The sequence below is a fragment of the Bufo bufo genome, chromosome 3 (assembly GCF_905171765.1).
Source record: "Bufo bufo chromosome 3, aBufBuf1.1, whole genome shotgun sequence".
In the NCBI taxonomy this organism is placed as follows: Eukaryota; Metazoa; Chordata; class Amphibia; order Anura; family Bufonidae; genus Bufo; species Bufo bufo.
The window spans coordinates 147,287,096-147,305,060 of NC_053391.1; the positions used below are offsets into that span (position 1 = coordinate 147,287,096).

General features: G+C 42.1%; 1 protein-coding gene across 1 annotated transcript in view; it reads left to right on the forward strand.

Annotated features, from left to right (window-relative positions):
• PDK3 (pyruvate dehydrogenase kinase 3) overlaps positions 1-15,913 on the forward strand; it is a 118,708-nt gene extending 102,795 nt beyond the window's left edge. The window contains exons 8-11 of the mRNA XM_040423701.1: positions 7,159-7,260; positions 8,520-8,630; positions 15,076-15,189; positions 15,312-15,913. Of these exons, the coding sequence (XP_040279635.1) occupies positions 7,159-7,260; positions 8,520-8,630; positions 15,076-15,189; positions 15,312-15,455 (471 nt within the window). The 3' untranslated portion in view covers positions 15,456-15,913. The remainder of the gene's footprint in view (positions 1-7,158; positions 7,261-8,519; positions 8,631-15,075; positions 15,190-15,311) is intronic.
• Positions 15,914-17,965: the final 2,052 nt, after the last annotated feature.

A 17,965-nucleotide genomic window follows, 5' to 3' on the forward strand; every position in this document is an offset into this window, starting at 1 on the left:
TTAAAAATAAATATTATTTGTTAAAGACGGCCCAGCAGACGTTTTTTTAGGGTGGCCTGGGGGGCAATTGCCTCCCTGCCCCCCGTCCCAGCCCACCCCTGGGTGCTACTAGAGCATGTCAGCTATGTACAGAAAAAAAGGACACCATGTTTTTAATAAAGACCAATTAAAAAAAATATTTTTAGTTAAAAATTAGTACAATGCAATATTAATTTAAAAAAATTGCTCCTAAAGGTGTTCATAGCCTTTAAGGCCACTAATGTCAATGGTGGCATTAAAACCCTACCATAGAGAAGACATTTTCACTTTTGAGGCTAGATTCACACATTGCAGATGAAGTGCAGCCAAAGTGCGCCTGCATTTCAACCAAAACCACTGTTGTCAGAAGTGCAGCTAAGGGTAATTTTATTGTTAAAGGCCTTGTGGTAAACTGCCGGTTAGCTGCACAACTGCAGACCCATTAACAATGAACTGCTTTTAGGTGCAATCAGTTTTTGCCACATGTGAACCCAACCTTAGTGCTTAGTCATATGACAAAAGAGAAATCACCAGGTCTCCGAATGCTCTGCTTTCCAGATGGATGCAAGATTAGTGTTAAAACTCTTAAACCTTCCCTCATCATGAATAACATCCTTTGTATTCCACATTATTTGGGTCACAAAGAGTAGTAGAGTGTAATATATTGCAGAAAGCGGGCACCACAGTATCAGTTCAAAAACTAAAAGGTGCTGCCCATGTGTACAAATGCATACATTAAATTACAAGACGTAAATGAAAAAACCAAAATGGCGCACATTGAAAAATCACATGATAAAATCACAGATTGTATTGGTATCCAAAACCTGATCACAAGAACATTTAAAAACCATTAAAAACAATATTTAATGGAAAGTGTAAAAAAGATATAAAAACTTACACCTCTCTCCTTCCACATAATCTACCCCTAATAAGGCCCTATAACTAAGAGAGACAAAGTGCCAGATCAGTAAAGTGACCAGTGCATATAAAGTGCAAAAAGTAAAAGTGAACTTGACGACTCTGAAATGACATCAATTAATGTACAGGGTAACCCATTTATATGGATACACCTTAATAAAATGGGAATGGTTGGTGATATTAACTTCCTGTTTGTGGCACATTAGTATATGTGAGGGAGGAAACTTTTCAAGATGGGTGGTGACCATGGCGGCCATTTTGAAGTCGGCCATTTTGAATCCAACTTTTGTTTTTTCAATAGGAAACTTATTGGGAATTTCACAAGAAAAACAATGGTGTGCTTGGTTTTAACGTAACTTTATTCTTTCATGAGTTATTTACAAGTTTCTGGCCACTTATAAAATGTGTTCAATGTGCTGCCCATTGTGTTGGATTGTCAATGCAACCCTCTTCTCCCACTCTTCACACACTGATAGCAACACCGCAGGAGAAATGCTAGCACAGGCTTCCAGTATCCGTAGTTTCAGGTGCTGCACATCTTGTATCTTCACAGCATAGACAATTGCCTTCAGATAACCCCAAAGATAAAAGTCTAAGGGGGTCAGATCGGGAGACCTTGGGGGCCATTCAACTGGCCCACGACGGCCAATCCACTTTCCAGGAAACTGTTCATCTAGGAATGCTCGGACCTGACACCCATAATGTGGTGGTGCACCATCTTGCTGGAAAAACTCAGGGAATGTGCCAGCTTCAGTGCATAAAGAGGGAAACACATCATCATGTAGCAATTTCGCATATCCTGTGGCCTTGAGGTTTCCATTGATGAAGAATGGCCCCACTATCTTTGTACCCCATATACCACACCATACCATCAATTTTTTTGTTCCAACAGTCTTGTAGGGATCTATCCAATGTGGGTTAGTGTCAGACCAATAGCGGTGGTTTTGTTTGTTAACTTCACCATTCACATAAAAGTTTGCCTCATCACTGAACAAAATCTTCTGCTTAAACTGAGGGTCCTGTTCCAATTTTTGTTTCCGATCTGGGTCATCCTCGTTGAGATGCTGCAGTAGCTGGAGTTTGTTAGGGTGCCATTTGTGAGTAGCTTATATCCGCCAAAGGGATGTTCGACTAATGCCACTCTCCAGTGACATGCGGCGAGTGCTACGCTGTGGGCTCTTGTTGAATGAAGCTAGGACAGCCACTGATGTTTCTTCATTAGAGACAGATTTCATGCGTCCACATTTTGGCAAATCCAACACTGAACCAGTTTCACAAAACTTAGCAAGCAGTTTGCTAACTGTAGCATGGGAGATGGGTGGTCTCGTAGGGTGTCTTGCATTGAAATCTGCTGCAATGACCCGGTTACTGTGTTCACCAGACATCAACACAATTTCTATCCTCTCCTCACGTGTTAACTTCGGCGACATGTCAATGGCTGTAAACAAAGAGAAACTTGTAAATAACTCATGAAAGAATAAAGTTACGTTAAAACCAAGCACACCATTGTTTTTTGTGTGAAATTCCCAATAGGTTTGATGTGTCACATGACCCTCTTCCTATCGAAAAAACAAGAGTTGGATTCAAAATGGCCGCCATGGTCACCACCCATCTTGAAAAGTTTCCCCCCTCACATATACTAATGTGCCACAAACAGGAAGTTAATATCACCAACCATTCCCATTTTATTAAGGTGTATCCATATAAATGGCCCACCCTGTACACCTGGGTTTCCAGGTTTTCGATATTGATGGCCTATCTACAGGATAGATCATCAATATCTTATCACTAGGGGTCAGACTCCTCACACCACCTCCAACCAGCTGTTGGAAGAGGCTATGGCACTTTGGTGTAGTAAATTGTATTGTGGCTTTGCTTGATATTGCAGCCTAGGCCCATTCAGTTGAATGGTCTGAGCTGCAATTAGACCATGGCACAGATGAATGTAACGTTACTGGCCTAGAAAGAGGCCGCAGCACTAATGGGAGTCCTGCAGCCTCTTCAAACAGCTGATCTGCAGGGGTGCCAAGAGTTGGACCCCCACTGATCAGATACTGATGACCTATCCTGTGGATAAACCAATATAAGTCACAGAAATTCCCTTCAATGTTCAGCCTTCTCTACAATAATATCTGCTTTAATGGTTAAGCCAAGCATTATGTGGTTTAATTCCTGTGGACTTAGGTCACTGCCCAGACTTGGAAAGAAGGATAATAAAAAGTTAATCCCAGACTCCTGAGAAAACATGGTCATTGGAAATTCTTCTTTTTAAGGCATATTAAAAATATGTCTTGGTGAAGGAGCAGCAAAGCATTATGGGTCAGAACTTGTGCCTTTTGAAATGTTCACATAATTCTTTCCGGAACAAAGTAATAACAGTGTGTATTGGAATCCAGTTAAGGATAAAATGCCTTGCCATAATTATTTAGAATTAGAGGTATCACTATCCTGATCTTGGCTTCAGTTCAACCTGGTTCCAGAGTAATTTGCTGCTATAATAAGGGATAACACGACTTGGGTGGTGTGAAGCAGCAAGCATTTCATTTCATGAGAAGAGATTGGCAGTTTCCACAATGATATATTGTGGTGCCTTGTTACACGCAGTCCTTGAGCAACAATTTTATTAATAATTGGGCATTTAAATAGCTACTTTATTCCGAAGTTAAGCCTATTACCTTGTTATTTTACTTTTATAATTAGTAATCATAGTAGCAGAAAGTAGTAATTTTGACTCAAAGAAGACTTGAGTTCAGTCTTCTTGTTGCTTACAGCAGTATTCCAGTATTGGCACGAAGCACGCAATACTTCTCTCGGCCGATATCGACACCATAATCTGGTTGTTGGGCCCTCTCCAAAATTTAGGAATTAAACAAAACTATTCAGCAGTCACATTTTCAAATACACTTAATGGGGAGGGGCTCGGTCATTACTTATAGAAGGGCTGCACAGCTGTACATATGTTGTACTGTAATATTCTCAATTATTATTTTTCTTTTATGTTACCTGCTGTGTTGTTGTTTTTTTGTCATTTTTGAGGGGAAAAACACACATTTAAAACAGTTCAGTAACTTAGATGCACACAATCCGGTTTGGAGCAATAAAGAGATACCACAGAAATCTGTCATTGTATTTCCTTCAGAACAGAGTTTTTGCCATCGCTGAATAATAATTATGTTATACATTTTTACCTCATTCGCTCGCTCATACACACCTCAACAACTCCGCTGGATTCCCACCTTCCTTTAGGCTATCTATGTTCTAGCATTGAGCTATAATCCCCAGATTTTATCAAATTTCTCCGGGTTATTTCTGGCTAAATATGTCATCTTGTACATTGGCAAGGCTTCTTCTATTAGTTGCATTTAGTGTTGGATTGAGGGGACTTTAGGGGGCTTTCAATTCAATAGGATAGACTTCCTAGCATAGAACATTAGAAGTCAATATAGTTTTTTTTAGAGTATTTGGTTTGCAATAGATCTACCAGTCCTAACAATTTTGGGGCACTCCCAAATCATGTGGATCAGAGTGCCTGTCTCTCCATTACATCTAGAACATAGTGAACTGTCAAGTTGATGCATTTGTTCTAATTTGACCAGGGTTAGGTAAACTCTATGTAGCCACTTTACTTGTATCAGTTGGTCTCTAGCGCTTATGACTGTGTTCCTCCAGTTGTGTGCGAGTTCCTTCTCATGCCTATCTTCTAATCTAGGGACATCTTTCTGCCACTTTGCCATAGCTATGGTCTACGGGGAGGCTAATTGGGATATAAGTACTGAATAAAAGGAGGATACTGGCTTGCATAAGTTTGTTTGTCTAACAATTTTTTCGATCTCTCCATACTGTATCTCGATCCTGCCGCTACCAAATTGCTTTACAGAAGCGTGTCTTAATTTAAAATCTCTAAAGAGACTATTGCTGGGTAAACAGTACTCCCTTAATTCATGAAAAGCTTTATACGTTCCTTCTGAGAATATCTGGGTCATGTATTTGATTCCATGTTTCGGCCAAAACTCAAAATCAGGAATTGTGTCTAGTTCCGGTAACTTTGCATTTCTCCACAATGGCAATACAGGGGACCATCCCTCTCCCCCTCCCCTATTACCTCATACCCACACATAATCGTTCCATACTTTTATTACTGCCATCATGTTAAAGGTGAGATGTTTCACTGGGTATTTACCTATTCTGTTAAAAAAAAAAAATTGTCAGGGCCTCATATGATCCAAGGAGTGCCGCCTCCAGCACCACTGCTGGGTTGTTGGCATCCGCTCTTACCCACCAGCTTGCATATGTCAGCTGGACAGCACAGTAATATCTGTACATATCCAGCAGGGCCTTACCACCCTGAGTACTACCTGCTATTTACAATGTATAGTAAATATCCGACATTAAGATTAGATCTGCAATACATTGGGAAAACTGGGGCCATCACATTGTGTATCAGCTCTGGGTCAGACAAAAAAATTAATTCAGCTTGCCCAGTTCTTTTCCTGACAGATGATGCCAGGGCAGAGAAGGATCAGGCAACGTGAAATTGGGAGCTCCCCATACACATTAGATTGGAATAGCCTTCCTGCAGAAGTGGTAGCTGCAAACAGTGATGGCCAGTTCGCATTGTTCGCCCGCGAACATATGCGGGCTGCCATCTTTTTTCACAAGTCCAGCGAGGCACAGGTAAGCCCTTACCTGTGCCTTTGCCGCGAGCCGGTCTGAAAACAAATGCGGTCACCGGGAGCAGGCAGTTCCGAGAACAGCCTGATGAAGGCCCCCGATGGCTGTTCTCGGAACTGCCTGCTCCCGCTGACCGCACTTGTTTTCAGACTGGCTCGCGCACAGGCACAAGTAAGGGCTTACCTGTGCCTCGCCGGACTTGTGAAAAAAGATGGCAGCCCGCATATGTTCGCGGGCGAGCAATGCGAACTGGCCATCACTGGCTGCAGATACAGTGAAGGAGTTTAAACATGCATGGGATAGGCATAATGCCATCCTTCATATAAGATAGGGCCAGGGGCTATTCATAGTATTCAGTATATTGGGCAGACTAGATGGGCCAAATGGTTCTTATCTGCCGACACATTCTAAATTGGGAGCTCCCCATACACATTAGATTGTCTTCAGGACCCACCGAATGGTTCGGTCAACCATGCACTAAATCAAAGGCAGCATGAAATAACAAGTTTCACTGGCTACAAACAGCCATGATGCACTCTGAGGCACTGCAGCATTTCAAAGAAAGCTTAGTTTAGAAAGAAGCCGAGAATGGGGAGAAGATTAGTTGGGGGTTCTGCTCTCCGTTTTTACCACACTCAGCTCGGCCTGGTTGACAGGTCTGTCCCTATTGTCTATAGTAAAAAAAAAAGACAAGGCAGAGAAAAGTTGTCTCCTCTCCCTGTTCCCGGTTTGTTTTCTCTGAAACGCCTCTCCATTCATATTTTGTTTGTAACCAGGGACCCTCTTGGTTGAACCATGGGCATGAAGTATAAAGCTCTTAACAGGTTGCTTGTGGTGCTTAAAATGTTAGTCTCCATGTTTAAGCATTAGGTATTATGAGTAGTTATGCTGTAGATAGACGTGAGTGTCCCACTACTGTATGTATCTGAAACCATCTTTGTAGGATCCTGAAATTCAAGGCGCCATACACATTTGATAGTGGTCAGCGGTACGATCTTTCGGCCGACAGCTCTCTCTCCCGACTCCCCATGATTCGCTTATAGACCTTCACGTTCGGTTTGGCTGAATGTGAATGTGTATTCAATAGGCAGAGGGGAGAAAGCCGCTTCTAGACATTTCTGACTGTAGCTCGTCTCCCGGGAGAACAAAAGGATCAGGCAAAAATATTTACTTTGCCTGATCCTTCTCTCTCCCAACATCATCTGTCAGGGGAGAGTTGGGATCTCCCATGAACATTAGGCTGTCGGCCGGACCTCATGTTCTCAATACATTAATTTGTATTACTGCTTTAACTTATTACAGTATTCTTAATGATAAGTAAGTCATTGCATGTAATTTTTATTTTTTTTGCATTTCACTTTTTAGTAAACTCATTTTAGTTATGTTTATCTCTAAAGACTTTTCCAAATGCACAGCTTAATAGCAATCTGTGATCATTTTATTTATTTGCCTTGTAAAAAATTTTTTAGCTAGTTTGTATATCTGTACTCAGTGTGTGTCTGTTCTTAGGTCCAAATATGCCATAAAATCTCACATTTCTGTTCCCTCAAGAATTCAATGAGAGCCACTGTGGAGCAACATGAAGGCCGCACTGAGGCCCTGCCACCTGTGAAGACATTGGTCACACTTGGAAAGGAAGATCTATCTATAAAGGCATGTTCATACTATATATTATCCTCCCTCCTATATGCATTAAATTAGTATTTTTAATGGTGTAATAGGCAAATAAGAAGAAATAATTACAAAGCTGTTTGCGTCTGTCACTATAGTTTATACATATTGAAAGCCTTAAACAGCCCCTGTCAGCATTATCAACCCTAATAAACCATACTGGCTTTTAGGGTTGATCATTCTGATTAAAATGATACCTTTCATTGTAAAACAATTAAACAGCTGCAGAGATAGCTGTGTTTTTATTCATTAGCAAATGAGCAAGTTGGAGCACCAGCAGTCGGGCTGAATGCTTGGAGCACTGCTTTTATAACACCCCTGTGCTGTTTACTCCCATCTCCCCTTGAATGACATGGCTAGACATCAGCATGCTGAGGGCAGAGCTGCGTCCTATGATATACACTACTTACTTTAGTCTTACAGTGTTGAGAATACAGGTTTTCTATGCTTAGAAAGATAATACATCTTACTGCCTTACTCACAGGCACAATATATGATTATAAAGACACCAGTAATATGTATTAGCTTTCTAAGAATAGAAAACTATTCCTCGCAATATGATAAGGCTATAGGTTGGTGGTAAGTGGTCGGCCTTGCAAGTACATGTCCCAGGTTCAAATCCCAGGAGAGCATTCCGGATCTGTTTCTTGAAAAAAAAAATTCTCCCTCATTTAACCCATTATAAAAGGCTATAGCCTTAATATATTGAGAATAGAGGTTTTCTATGCTTATAAAGTTAATATATATTGTTGGTTTACTCACAGGCACAATATATGAATATAAAGACACCAGTAATTTGTATTAGCTTTCTTAGTATAGACAACCTCTATTCTCAAAATAATAAGGCTATAGCCTTTTATTATGAGTTAAATAAGGGAGAAAAAAATTAACTGAAGAAACAGTTCCGGAATTCTCTCCTGGGATTTGAACCTAGGACATGTATTTGCAAGGCTGACTACTTACCTCCAGGCACTGCTCAAAGAATTCAGTTCTGCCAACTGGTGCTCCAAAGTGCTCATTTGCATGCGAATAAAAACACACATCTCCGCAGCTGTTTAACATACAGACAAAAGATGGGTATCATTTCAATCAGCGTGATCAACCTCACCAGACAGTATGCTTAGAATCGATCATTCTGATAGTCTTTTTAAATCTAAAACGGTAGGTGTTATTGGGAGCTCACTGCATACTGTCACCTTAGGTTAAATCATTGTGAGAAGTAACATGTTACCCTTCCCTAGATCAGTGACCAAGGTGGTGGAGTGCCATTGCGGAAGATAGATCGCCTGTTCAATTACATGTATTCCACAGCACCTAGACCCAGTTTAGAGCCAAGCAGAGCAGCTCCTTTGGTAAGTGGAAAACATCTTGTATGTACAGTGGATATAAAAAGTCTATACACCCTTGTTAAAATGTCAGGTTTCTGTGCTGTAAAAAATGAGACAAAGATAAATAATTTCAGAACTTTTTCCACCTTTAATGTGACCTATAAACTGTACCACTCAATTTAAAAACTTTTAATAACTTTATTGTATACCTAATCTGTATGCGTCATACAAGTAACCTAAATTTGCATGTACTATTTGTATTTGTACATTTCACAAAACTCTATAAAAATGTATTGTTCAATTGAAAAACAAACTGAAATATTTTGGTGGAGGGAAGAAAACAAAAAAAACTAAAATAATGTGGTTGCATAAGTGTGCACACCCTCTTATAACTGGGGATGTAGCTGTGTTCAGAATTAAGCAATCACATTCAAAATCATGTTAAATAGGAGTCAGCATGCACCTGCCATAATTTAAAGTGCCTCTGATTAACCCCAAATAAAGTTCAGCTGCTCTAGTTGGTCTTTCCTGAAATTTTCTTAGTCGCATCCCACAGCAAAAGCCATGGTCCACAGAGAGCTTCCAAAGCCACAGAGGGATCTCATTGTTAAAAGGTATCAGTCAGGAGAAGGGTACAAAAGAATTTCCAAGGCATTAGATGTAACATGGAGCACAGTGAAGACAGTCATCATCAAGTGGAGAAAATATGGCACAACAGTGATATTACCAAGAACTGGACGTCCCTCCAAAATTGATGAAAAGACGAGAAGAAAACTGGTCTGGAAGGCTACCAAGAGGCCTACAGCAACATAAAGGAGCTGCAGGAATATCTGGCAAGTACTGGCTGTGTGGTACATGTGACAAAAATCTCCCGTATTCTTCATATGTCTGGGCTATGGGGTAGAGTGGCAAGACGAAAGCCTTTTCTTACGAAGAAAAACATCCAAGCCAGGCTACATTTTGCAAAAACACATCTGAAGTCTCCCAAAAGCATGTGGGAAAAGGTGTTATGGTCTGATGAAACCAAGGTTGAACTTTTTGTCCATAATTCCAAAAGATATGTTTGGCGCAAAAACAACACTGCACATCACCAAAAGAACACTATACCCACAGTGAAGCATGGTGGTGGCAGCATCATGCTTTGGGGCTGTTTTTCTTCAGCTGGAACTGGGGCCTTAGTTAAAGGGAACCTGTCACCAGTTTTATGGTGTCCTAACTAAGGGCAACATAAATAAGTGACTGATTCTCTTAGCAAAATGCTGGGTCACTTTCTTTAATTGACCCAGTCAATCTGCCAACATCTTGTATTGAAAAGCTCCAGCTCATAATGATGAGTCCTGAATATTCATGAGCTCTTAACTCTCCCCGCCTACCTGCTGCTGATTGAAAGTTATTTTCCATATGAATCAGCAGCAGTTGGGCAGGGGAGTGGCTATAGCTCTGAATTAAAAAAACGCTGGACTCACTGACATCACGCTGAACTCAAATCAGCTCATTATGTAATCAAATTAGGCATGTGGCATCTTTGTGTGTATATTATGAGGTAACCATCTGTCACACCAGTAAATGAATACATCTAAGGTACTTTTTAGTAGTTAATGATTGTATATAATTAGTTACATTATATTCAAATATCCACATGACAGGTTCCCTTTAAGCTAGAGGCAATTATGAACAGTTCCAAATACCAGTCAATATTGGCACAAAACCTTTAGGCTTCTGCTAGAAAGCTGAACATGACGAGGAACTTCATCTTTTAGCATGACAACAACCCAAAGCATACATCCAAATCAACAAAGGAATGGCTTCACCAGAAGAAGATTAAAGTTTTGGAATGGCCCAGCCAGAGCCTAGACCTGAATCCGATTGAAAATCTGTGGGGTGATCTGAAGAGGGCTGTGCACAGGAGATGCCCTCGCAATCTGACAGATTTGGAGTGTTTGTGCAAAGAAGAGTGGGCAAATCTTGCCAAGTCAAAATGTGCCATGCTGATAGACTCATACCCAAAAAGACTGAGTGCTGTAATAAAATCAAAAGGTGCTTCAACAAAGTATTACCGTATTTTTCGCCCCATAAGACGCACTTTTTCTCCCCCCAAAATGAGGGGAAAATGCCCCTGCGTCTTATGGGGTGAATGCTTGCAGTTTTACATCGCAAGCTGCGATGTACGAGCGAGCGGGGACTCGGGGAGGTACTGGGACGAGGAGCTGGGGGCCGGCAATAGCGGCGGGGCGGTGCAGTCAGTGTAGTATAGCCCCGCTCCGGTATACTAATATAAGATGTCTTATTCAATTAATAGTTATTAAACATGCCCCCTCACTCCTAATAGTACCTTACATCCTAACAGCTTCTGTAGAATGCAGGCAGGCCAGGCGGGCGGCAGCGTAACTCCCTGATGTCACGTGCCTACGCCGCCTACTTTATGAATGAAGCAGGCGGCGCAGGCAAGTGACGTCAGTGAGGGACGCGCCGGCCGCCTGGCCTGCCTGCCTGCCGGCATTGTACAGAAGCTGTTAGGATGTAAGGTACGATTAGGAGTTGGGGGGCATGTTTAATAACTATTAATTGAATAAGACATCTTATATTAGTATACCGTGGCGGGGGGGGGGGGGGATCTGTGGATGACATTTTTATGGGGGACATCTGTGGATGGCACAGTTATGGGCTGGGGGGGTCTGTGGATGGCACTGTTTTAAGGTGGGGGGGTCTGTGGATGGCACATATATAACAGTGCCACCCACAGATCCCCCCTGTAACAGTGCCACCCACAGATCCCCCCTGTAACAGTGCCACCCACAGATCCCCCCCTGTAACAGTGCCATCCACAGATCCCCCCTGTAACAGTGCCATCCACAGATCCCCCCTGTAACAGTGCCATCCACAGATCCCCCCTGTAACAGTGCCATCCACAGATCCCCCCTGTAACAGTGCCATCCACAGATCCCCCCCTGTAACAGTGCCATCCACAGATCCCCCCTGTAACAGTGCCATCCACAGATCCCCCCTGTAACAGTGCCATCCACAGATCCCCCTGTAACAGTGCCATCCACAGATCCCCCTGTAACAGTGCAAGCCACAGATCCCCCCATAACAGTGTCCGTCATCCACAGATCCCCCCATAACAGTGTCCGTCATCCACAGATCCCCCCATAACAGTGTCCGTCATCCACAGATCTCCAGTAATAGTGCCATCCACAGACCACCATTAGTTCCAAACCCACCAAACACACAGCACACCTTTTGGTTAAAAATACACTGCTCAAAAAAATAAAGAGAACACTTAAACAACACAATGTAACTCCAAGTCAATCACACTTCTGTGAAATTAAACTGTCCACTTAGGAAGCAACACTGAGTGACAATCAATTTCACATGCTGTTGTGCAACTGGGATAGACAACAGGTGGAAATTATAGGCAATTAGCAAGACACCCCCAATAAAGGAGTGGTTCTGCAGGTGGTGAGCACAGACCACTTCTCAGTTCCTATGCTTCCTGGCTGATGTTTTGGTCACTTTTGAATGCTGGCGGTGCTTTCACTCTAGTGGTAGCATGAGACGGAGTCTACAACCCACACAAGTGGCTCAGGTAGTGCAGCTTATCCAGGATGGCACATCAATGCGAGCTGTGGCAAGAAGGTTTGCTGTGTCTGTCAGCGTAGTGTCCAGAGCATGGAGGCGCTACCAGGAGACAGGCCAGTACATCAGGAGACGTGGAGAAGGCCGTAGGAGGGCAACAACCCAGCAGCAGGACCGCTACCTCCGCCTTTGTGCAAGGAGGAACAGGAGGAGCACTGCCAGAGCCCTGCAAAATGACCTCCAGCAGGCCACAAATGTGCATGTGTCTGCTCAAACGGTCAGAAACAGACTCCATGAGGGTGATATGAGGGCCCGACGTCCACAGGTGGGGGTTGTGCTTACAGCCCAACACCGTGCAGGACGTTTGGCATTGGCCAGAGAACACCAAGATTGGCAAATTCGCCACTGGCGCCCTGTGCTCTTCACAGATGAAAGCAGGTTCACACTGAGCACATGTGACAGAGGTGACAGAGTCTGGAGACGCCGTGGAGAACGTTCTGCTGCCTGCAACATCCTCCAGCATGACCGGTTTGGCATTGGGTCAGTAATGGTGTGGGGTGGCATTTCTTTGGAGGGCCGCACAGCCCTCCATGTGCTCGCCAGAGGTAGCCTGACTGCCATTAGGTACCGAGATGAGATCCTCAGACCCCTTGTGAGACCATATGCTGGTGTGGTTGGCCCTGGGTTTCTCCTAATGCAAGACAATGCTAGACCTCATGTGGCTGGAGTGTGTCAGCAGTTCCTGCAAGACGAAGGCATTGATGCTATGGACTGGCCCGCCCATTCCCCAGACCTGAATCCAATTGAGCACATCTGGGATATCATGTCTCGCTCTATCCACCAACGTCACGTTGCACCACAGACTGTCCAGGAGTTGGCAGATTCTTTAGTCCAGGTCTGGGAGGAGATCCCTCAGGAGACCGTCCGCCACCTCATCAGGAGCATGCACAGGCGTTGTATGGAGGTCATACAGGCACGTGGAGGCCACACACACTACTGAGCCTCATTTTGACTTGTTTTAAGGACATTACATCAAAGTTGGATCAGCCTGTAGTGTGTTTTTCTACTTTAATTTTGAGTGTGACTCCAAATCCAGACCTCCAAGGGTTAAAAAATGTGATTTCCATTTTTTTATTTTTGTGTGATTTTGTTGTCAGCACATTCAACTATGTAAAGAACAAAGTATTTCAGAAGAATATTTAATTAATTCAGATCTAGGATGTGTTATTTTTGTGTTCCCTTTATTTTTTTGAGCAGTGTATTTTTTTTCTTATTTTCCTCCCCAAAGGCGAAAAATACGGTAGTTTATTTTTATATCTTATCTTCCCTCTACCTAAAAGATTTCAGTTTGATTTTTCAATTGAGTTGTACAGTTTATAGGTCACATTAAAGGTGGAAAAAGTTCTGAAATGATTTATCTTTGTCTAATTTTTTTACATCACAGAAACCTGATATTTTAACGGGTGTGTAGACTTTTTATATCCACTGTATGTAGGTTCTTCCCAGCTTTGTAAGAAAACTGAGCAAAATAAAGCATTTTACGCAACTTATTGTTTTTAGTATCAACTGTTCCATTACTTATTTTAAGTTTAAAGATAGTTAAAGGGTCTTTCTTACTAGAGAAAAATACTAGCGATCATTTGGGGATATCAAACATTATATCAGACCTCACAGAGTGGCCGACCAGCGGTGGTGATCATACTTAGCTGGTCCCCATCGCTTGGTTCAATAGTCCACAATAAAAGTGTCCCTTCACAGTTTCACATTATTCAATCAGTGCTGCCAGTGTCAGACTGTGCAGGACACACCACAACTGGTGACACCGATATGGACAGGTCCTCTTGAAAGGGGGTTTCCCACTACTACAAGTTGCTAAGATGTTAATGTCTCCACGTGCACAATAGTTATACATACAAATCGTGAGATTTATTTGTTAAAGTTTTTACTTTTTTTCCAACTTTTAATTTCCCCATGGGATCTGTATCATTTCAGGTTGCACGGGTGGGCTGTCTGATCATGATGATGCTTTCCCCACAACGCTATATGTGCTGATGGGATATTTGAACCTTATTCCCATAGTGCCCCTGCAATCACCCAAGATAGCGAATGTGCAGGGAAAGTGGCCTGGCTAAGGCTGCTTCGTATCTGTGCTGAACATTTGCAGAACAAATTCTACGTACTGAGATACACATTACAATGCTTGTAAGGCCCCATGCACACATCTGTGGGCCGGCCGTGCCTGTGCTGCGGTCTGCAATGCACGGGCACCGACCGTGTGCCCGCTGTCTGCGGACGCGGACCTGTTCATTTGAATGTGGTCCACGATACACATCCAGCGGTCTGCACGGCAAAAAAGTAGTGCATGCACTACTTTTTTTGGTGCGGAGACATGGACAGAAAACCCACAGAAGCACTCGGTAGTGCTTCAATGGCTTCAGATCTGTGCCTCCATTCCGCACCGTATCTTCCCAATTGTGGACCCATTCAAGTCAGTGGCTGTTTGCAGGCTGCAATACAGGCATGGACCTGCTACAGTCATGTGCATGAGACCTTAGTGTCTCAAGCCTTCCTGGGCCCCCGGTGAAGCCTTGTAGCCTTTCTCCTGTCTGCAGGCGACCACACAACTGTCTGCTCATTCTCTTTGGATGTCTCTCTATACAGTTGTATACTGTCATTGTCCATTTAGGTAGTTAGAAATTTGGCTACAGAAAATGCATAAGTTGAGGTTCATTTAACGGGATTGGCGTACCAAAACTAAACAATCATATCTCTATTACAATGATAGGGCAAAATTATATTTCTCCCTTTTTCTATCAATCCCACTGTAATAATGTATTTACTGGTCTAGAAGAAAGTCATTGTGCCTTAATTCACATTTTTTATTTACATTTAGGCTGGTTTTGGGTATGGATTACCCATCTCTCGACTCTATGCTCGTTATTTCCAAGGTGACCTTAAACTCTATTCCATGGAAGGTGTTGGTACAGACGCGGTTATCTACCTTAAGGTATTACTTACAGAGGTTAAAGATTTGTGGATCTGCGGATCTTTAATCCATCAAATCTCATATATTTATACATTTTCATAGATTTTTTTAATAATAATCTTTTACCTTTTTTTCACGTTTAGGCTGTTTCCGGCGACTCATTTGAGAGACTGCCGGTATTTAACAAATCAGCATGGCGACACTACAAGAATGCGGCAGAAGCCGACGACTGGAGCAACCCAAGCAGAGAGCCGCGGGATGCTTCAAAGTACAAGGCTAATAAATAGGCCGCCTTTAGGATCGACATGTGTATTGCTCTTATATTTGGGCAGTTTCTGGGGTTACAAAATCACTGTAATAATAATGGGGAACATTCTTAGAATTATCAGTGGTCTTAGTTACAAGAAGAAGGCCAGTACTTGCTGATCAGAGCACCTTCTGTGACTTACAAAAGAGATGTAAAATTAATGGCTTGGTTCAATTTAACCAGAACTGAAGGTTTGCACTGCTGTTTATGGATCTTTGTACCTCAACAGTTCACTGCTGTTATTAGATTAGCTTTTATGCACAGTTGATTTGTGGCATTAACTGCTATTTTATCTTAGTGTTCAACAAGGATTGACACTGAATTATTTTGAGATGGTATTTAAAAGGGCATCTGTCAGCAGATTTGTACCTATGACACTGGCTGACCTGTTACATGTGCACTTGGCAGCTGAAGGCATCTGTGTTGGTCCCATGTTCATATGTGTCCACATTGCTGAGAAAAAGTATATTTAATTTATGCAAATGGACAACTAGGAGCAACGGGTGCGTTGCTGTTACACCTAGGGCTCCGCTTTCTCTGCAACTGCCGCACGCTCTCCACTTTGATTGACCGGGCCAGGCAGTGACGACATTTTCACTGCTTGGCCCCGTTAATCAAAGTGGCTAGGGCACGACAGTTGCAGAGAGAGCAGAGCCTATAGGTGTAATGGCAACGCCCCCTTTGCTCCTAGAGGCTCATTTGCATATAATAAAACAATTTTTCTCAGCAGTGTGGACACATATAAACATGGGACCAACACAGATGCCTTCAGCTGCCAAGTGCACATGTAACAGGTCAGCCAGTGTCATAGGTACAAATCTGCTGACAGATGCCCTTTTAAGTTCACTTTAACTAATGGATAATTGCATATGCAATAATATTTAGTAAAACAGTGTAGATAGCAAAGTGGTCATTTGATCGCTGAATTTGGGGTAGCTTTATAATTAGCAAAAAGCATGCCACTTGCCCAATGTGAAAAACAAGTCACTTGTCCGGTGGACAGAGTAAAAAACATGCCACTTGTCCGGTGGACAATGCTTTGTTTGAGTCTGAAATGTTATTTTTATTCCATGTAAGTTAAAAAATGGGAATATTGTTTGGAAAAATAGCTGAAGTTTTACCCAGTGTGAAGCTGCAATAATGAGCAACTTTAAAGAATGACCTTATTATGTAATGGACAGTTAAATTATTTGGTGTATATATCTCTGCTGTTATGCACATTCTACTGTTTGCTTACCTACAGTAGTGCTATTGGGCAATACGTAATGGAGAACGGGTAGAAACATGAAACGTGCATTGTATTTATTGTGTTCCTAATTTGAATGACTGAAAATGGTCTTATTGTTAATGGGGGGGGGGGGGGGGGATTCTGCAATACAACTTGTGGGCTTTTCACATGAGTGTGTTCTGGATGTATTAAACATCCATATTATTCACCTGTGTCATGGCACACCATGGGTTTAACTGACCTGAACTTACAGCATCATGGGTCTGTATGATACTGTGAATTTGGGTCAGGCTCTAACGCATGTAATATGGATGTGTACTAATTCTGGAATACGTGAATAGCCTGATAATGGCAATTTAGTTGATTTTCTCTGATGTGGTTTTCAGTTCCAAAACACTTCATTACCAAAGAAGAGGATTGTGTATAACCTCACTTACATACCCATTACAGATTACACTATTTATCTGGCACATATGTAGATGTGTCCACAGTCAAAGGATGAGGCTGCCCTTTAGTGCATAGTACTAATGTATGACAGCAGCCATGTTGACCCAATATCCTGACACATACAGAATATTTAATTTATACACCTTGTTTTGCCTGGTGCAAGCTGTGTGGGTTGAGCATTACACAAGGAATATCGGTGTCATACACTGCCCCCTTTACACACACAAAACTTTGTGCTGAGTGTTTCTTTAAAAGGAATTTATTAGCAGCAAATGACCTATTGTTTAAATCACGACATTTTATGATGATTTTTTTAAAACTTTTCATTTCATTATCCATATTTAAAAATACTAAAATCTTACATTTGTTTAACTGTCCAAGCCTCACATTAGTCAGGTACTTCCAGCCCTCTAGTGATCTCTTTTCAGCAGTCATCTCATTATCACTGGGAGGATGACAATGACAGATAACACCTATTTATAGGTGACACAAGATCACACCATTCACAAAAGCATTCCCCCAAGCTTCCTTCAGAATTGCGTCATCTATTCTGCAGGGCAGCAGCCCAAGCATGATAGTTGCCCCCATAATCATATACAGAAAATAGAATAAAAAATATGTTTCATACATAGATCTTACAGGGCCCCGTAGGAAAACTTAGCATGGCCCACCTTATTTCCCAGTATGCATGTAGCAACAAAAGTGTGATGTCCCATATTTCTGGCTTATGATTTATTTTTTTATTAAGCAGAATAAATTATAATAATAAAAAAAATAGCAATAAAGAAGGTGACCCTCTGCCTCACCCACTTTAG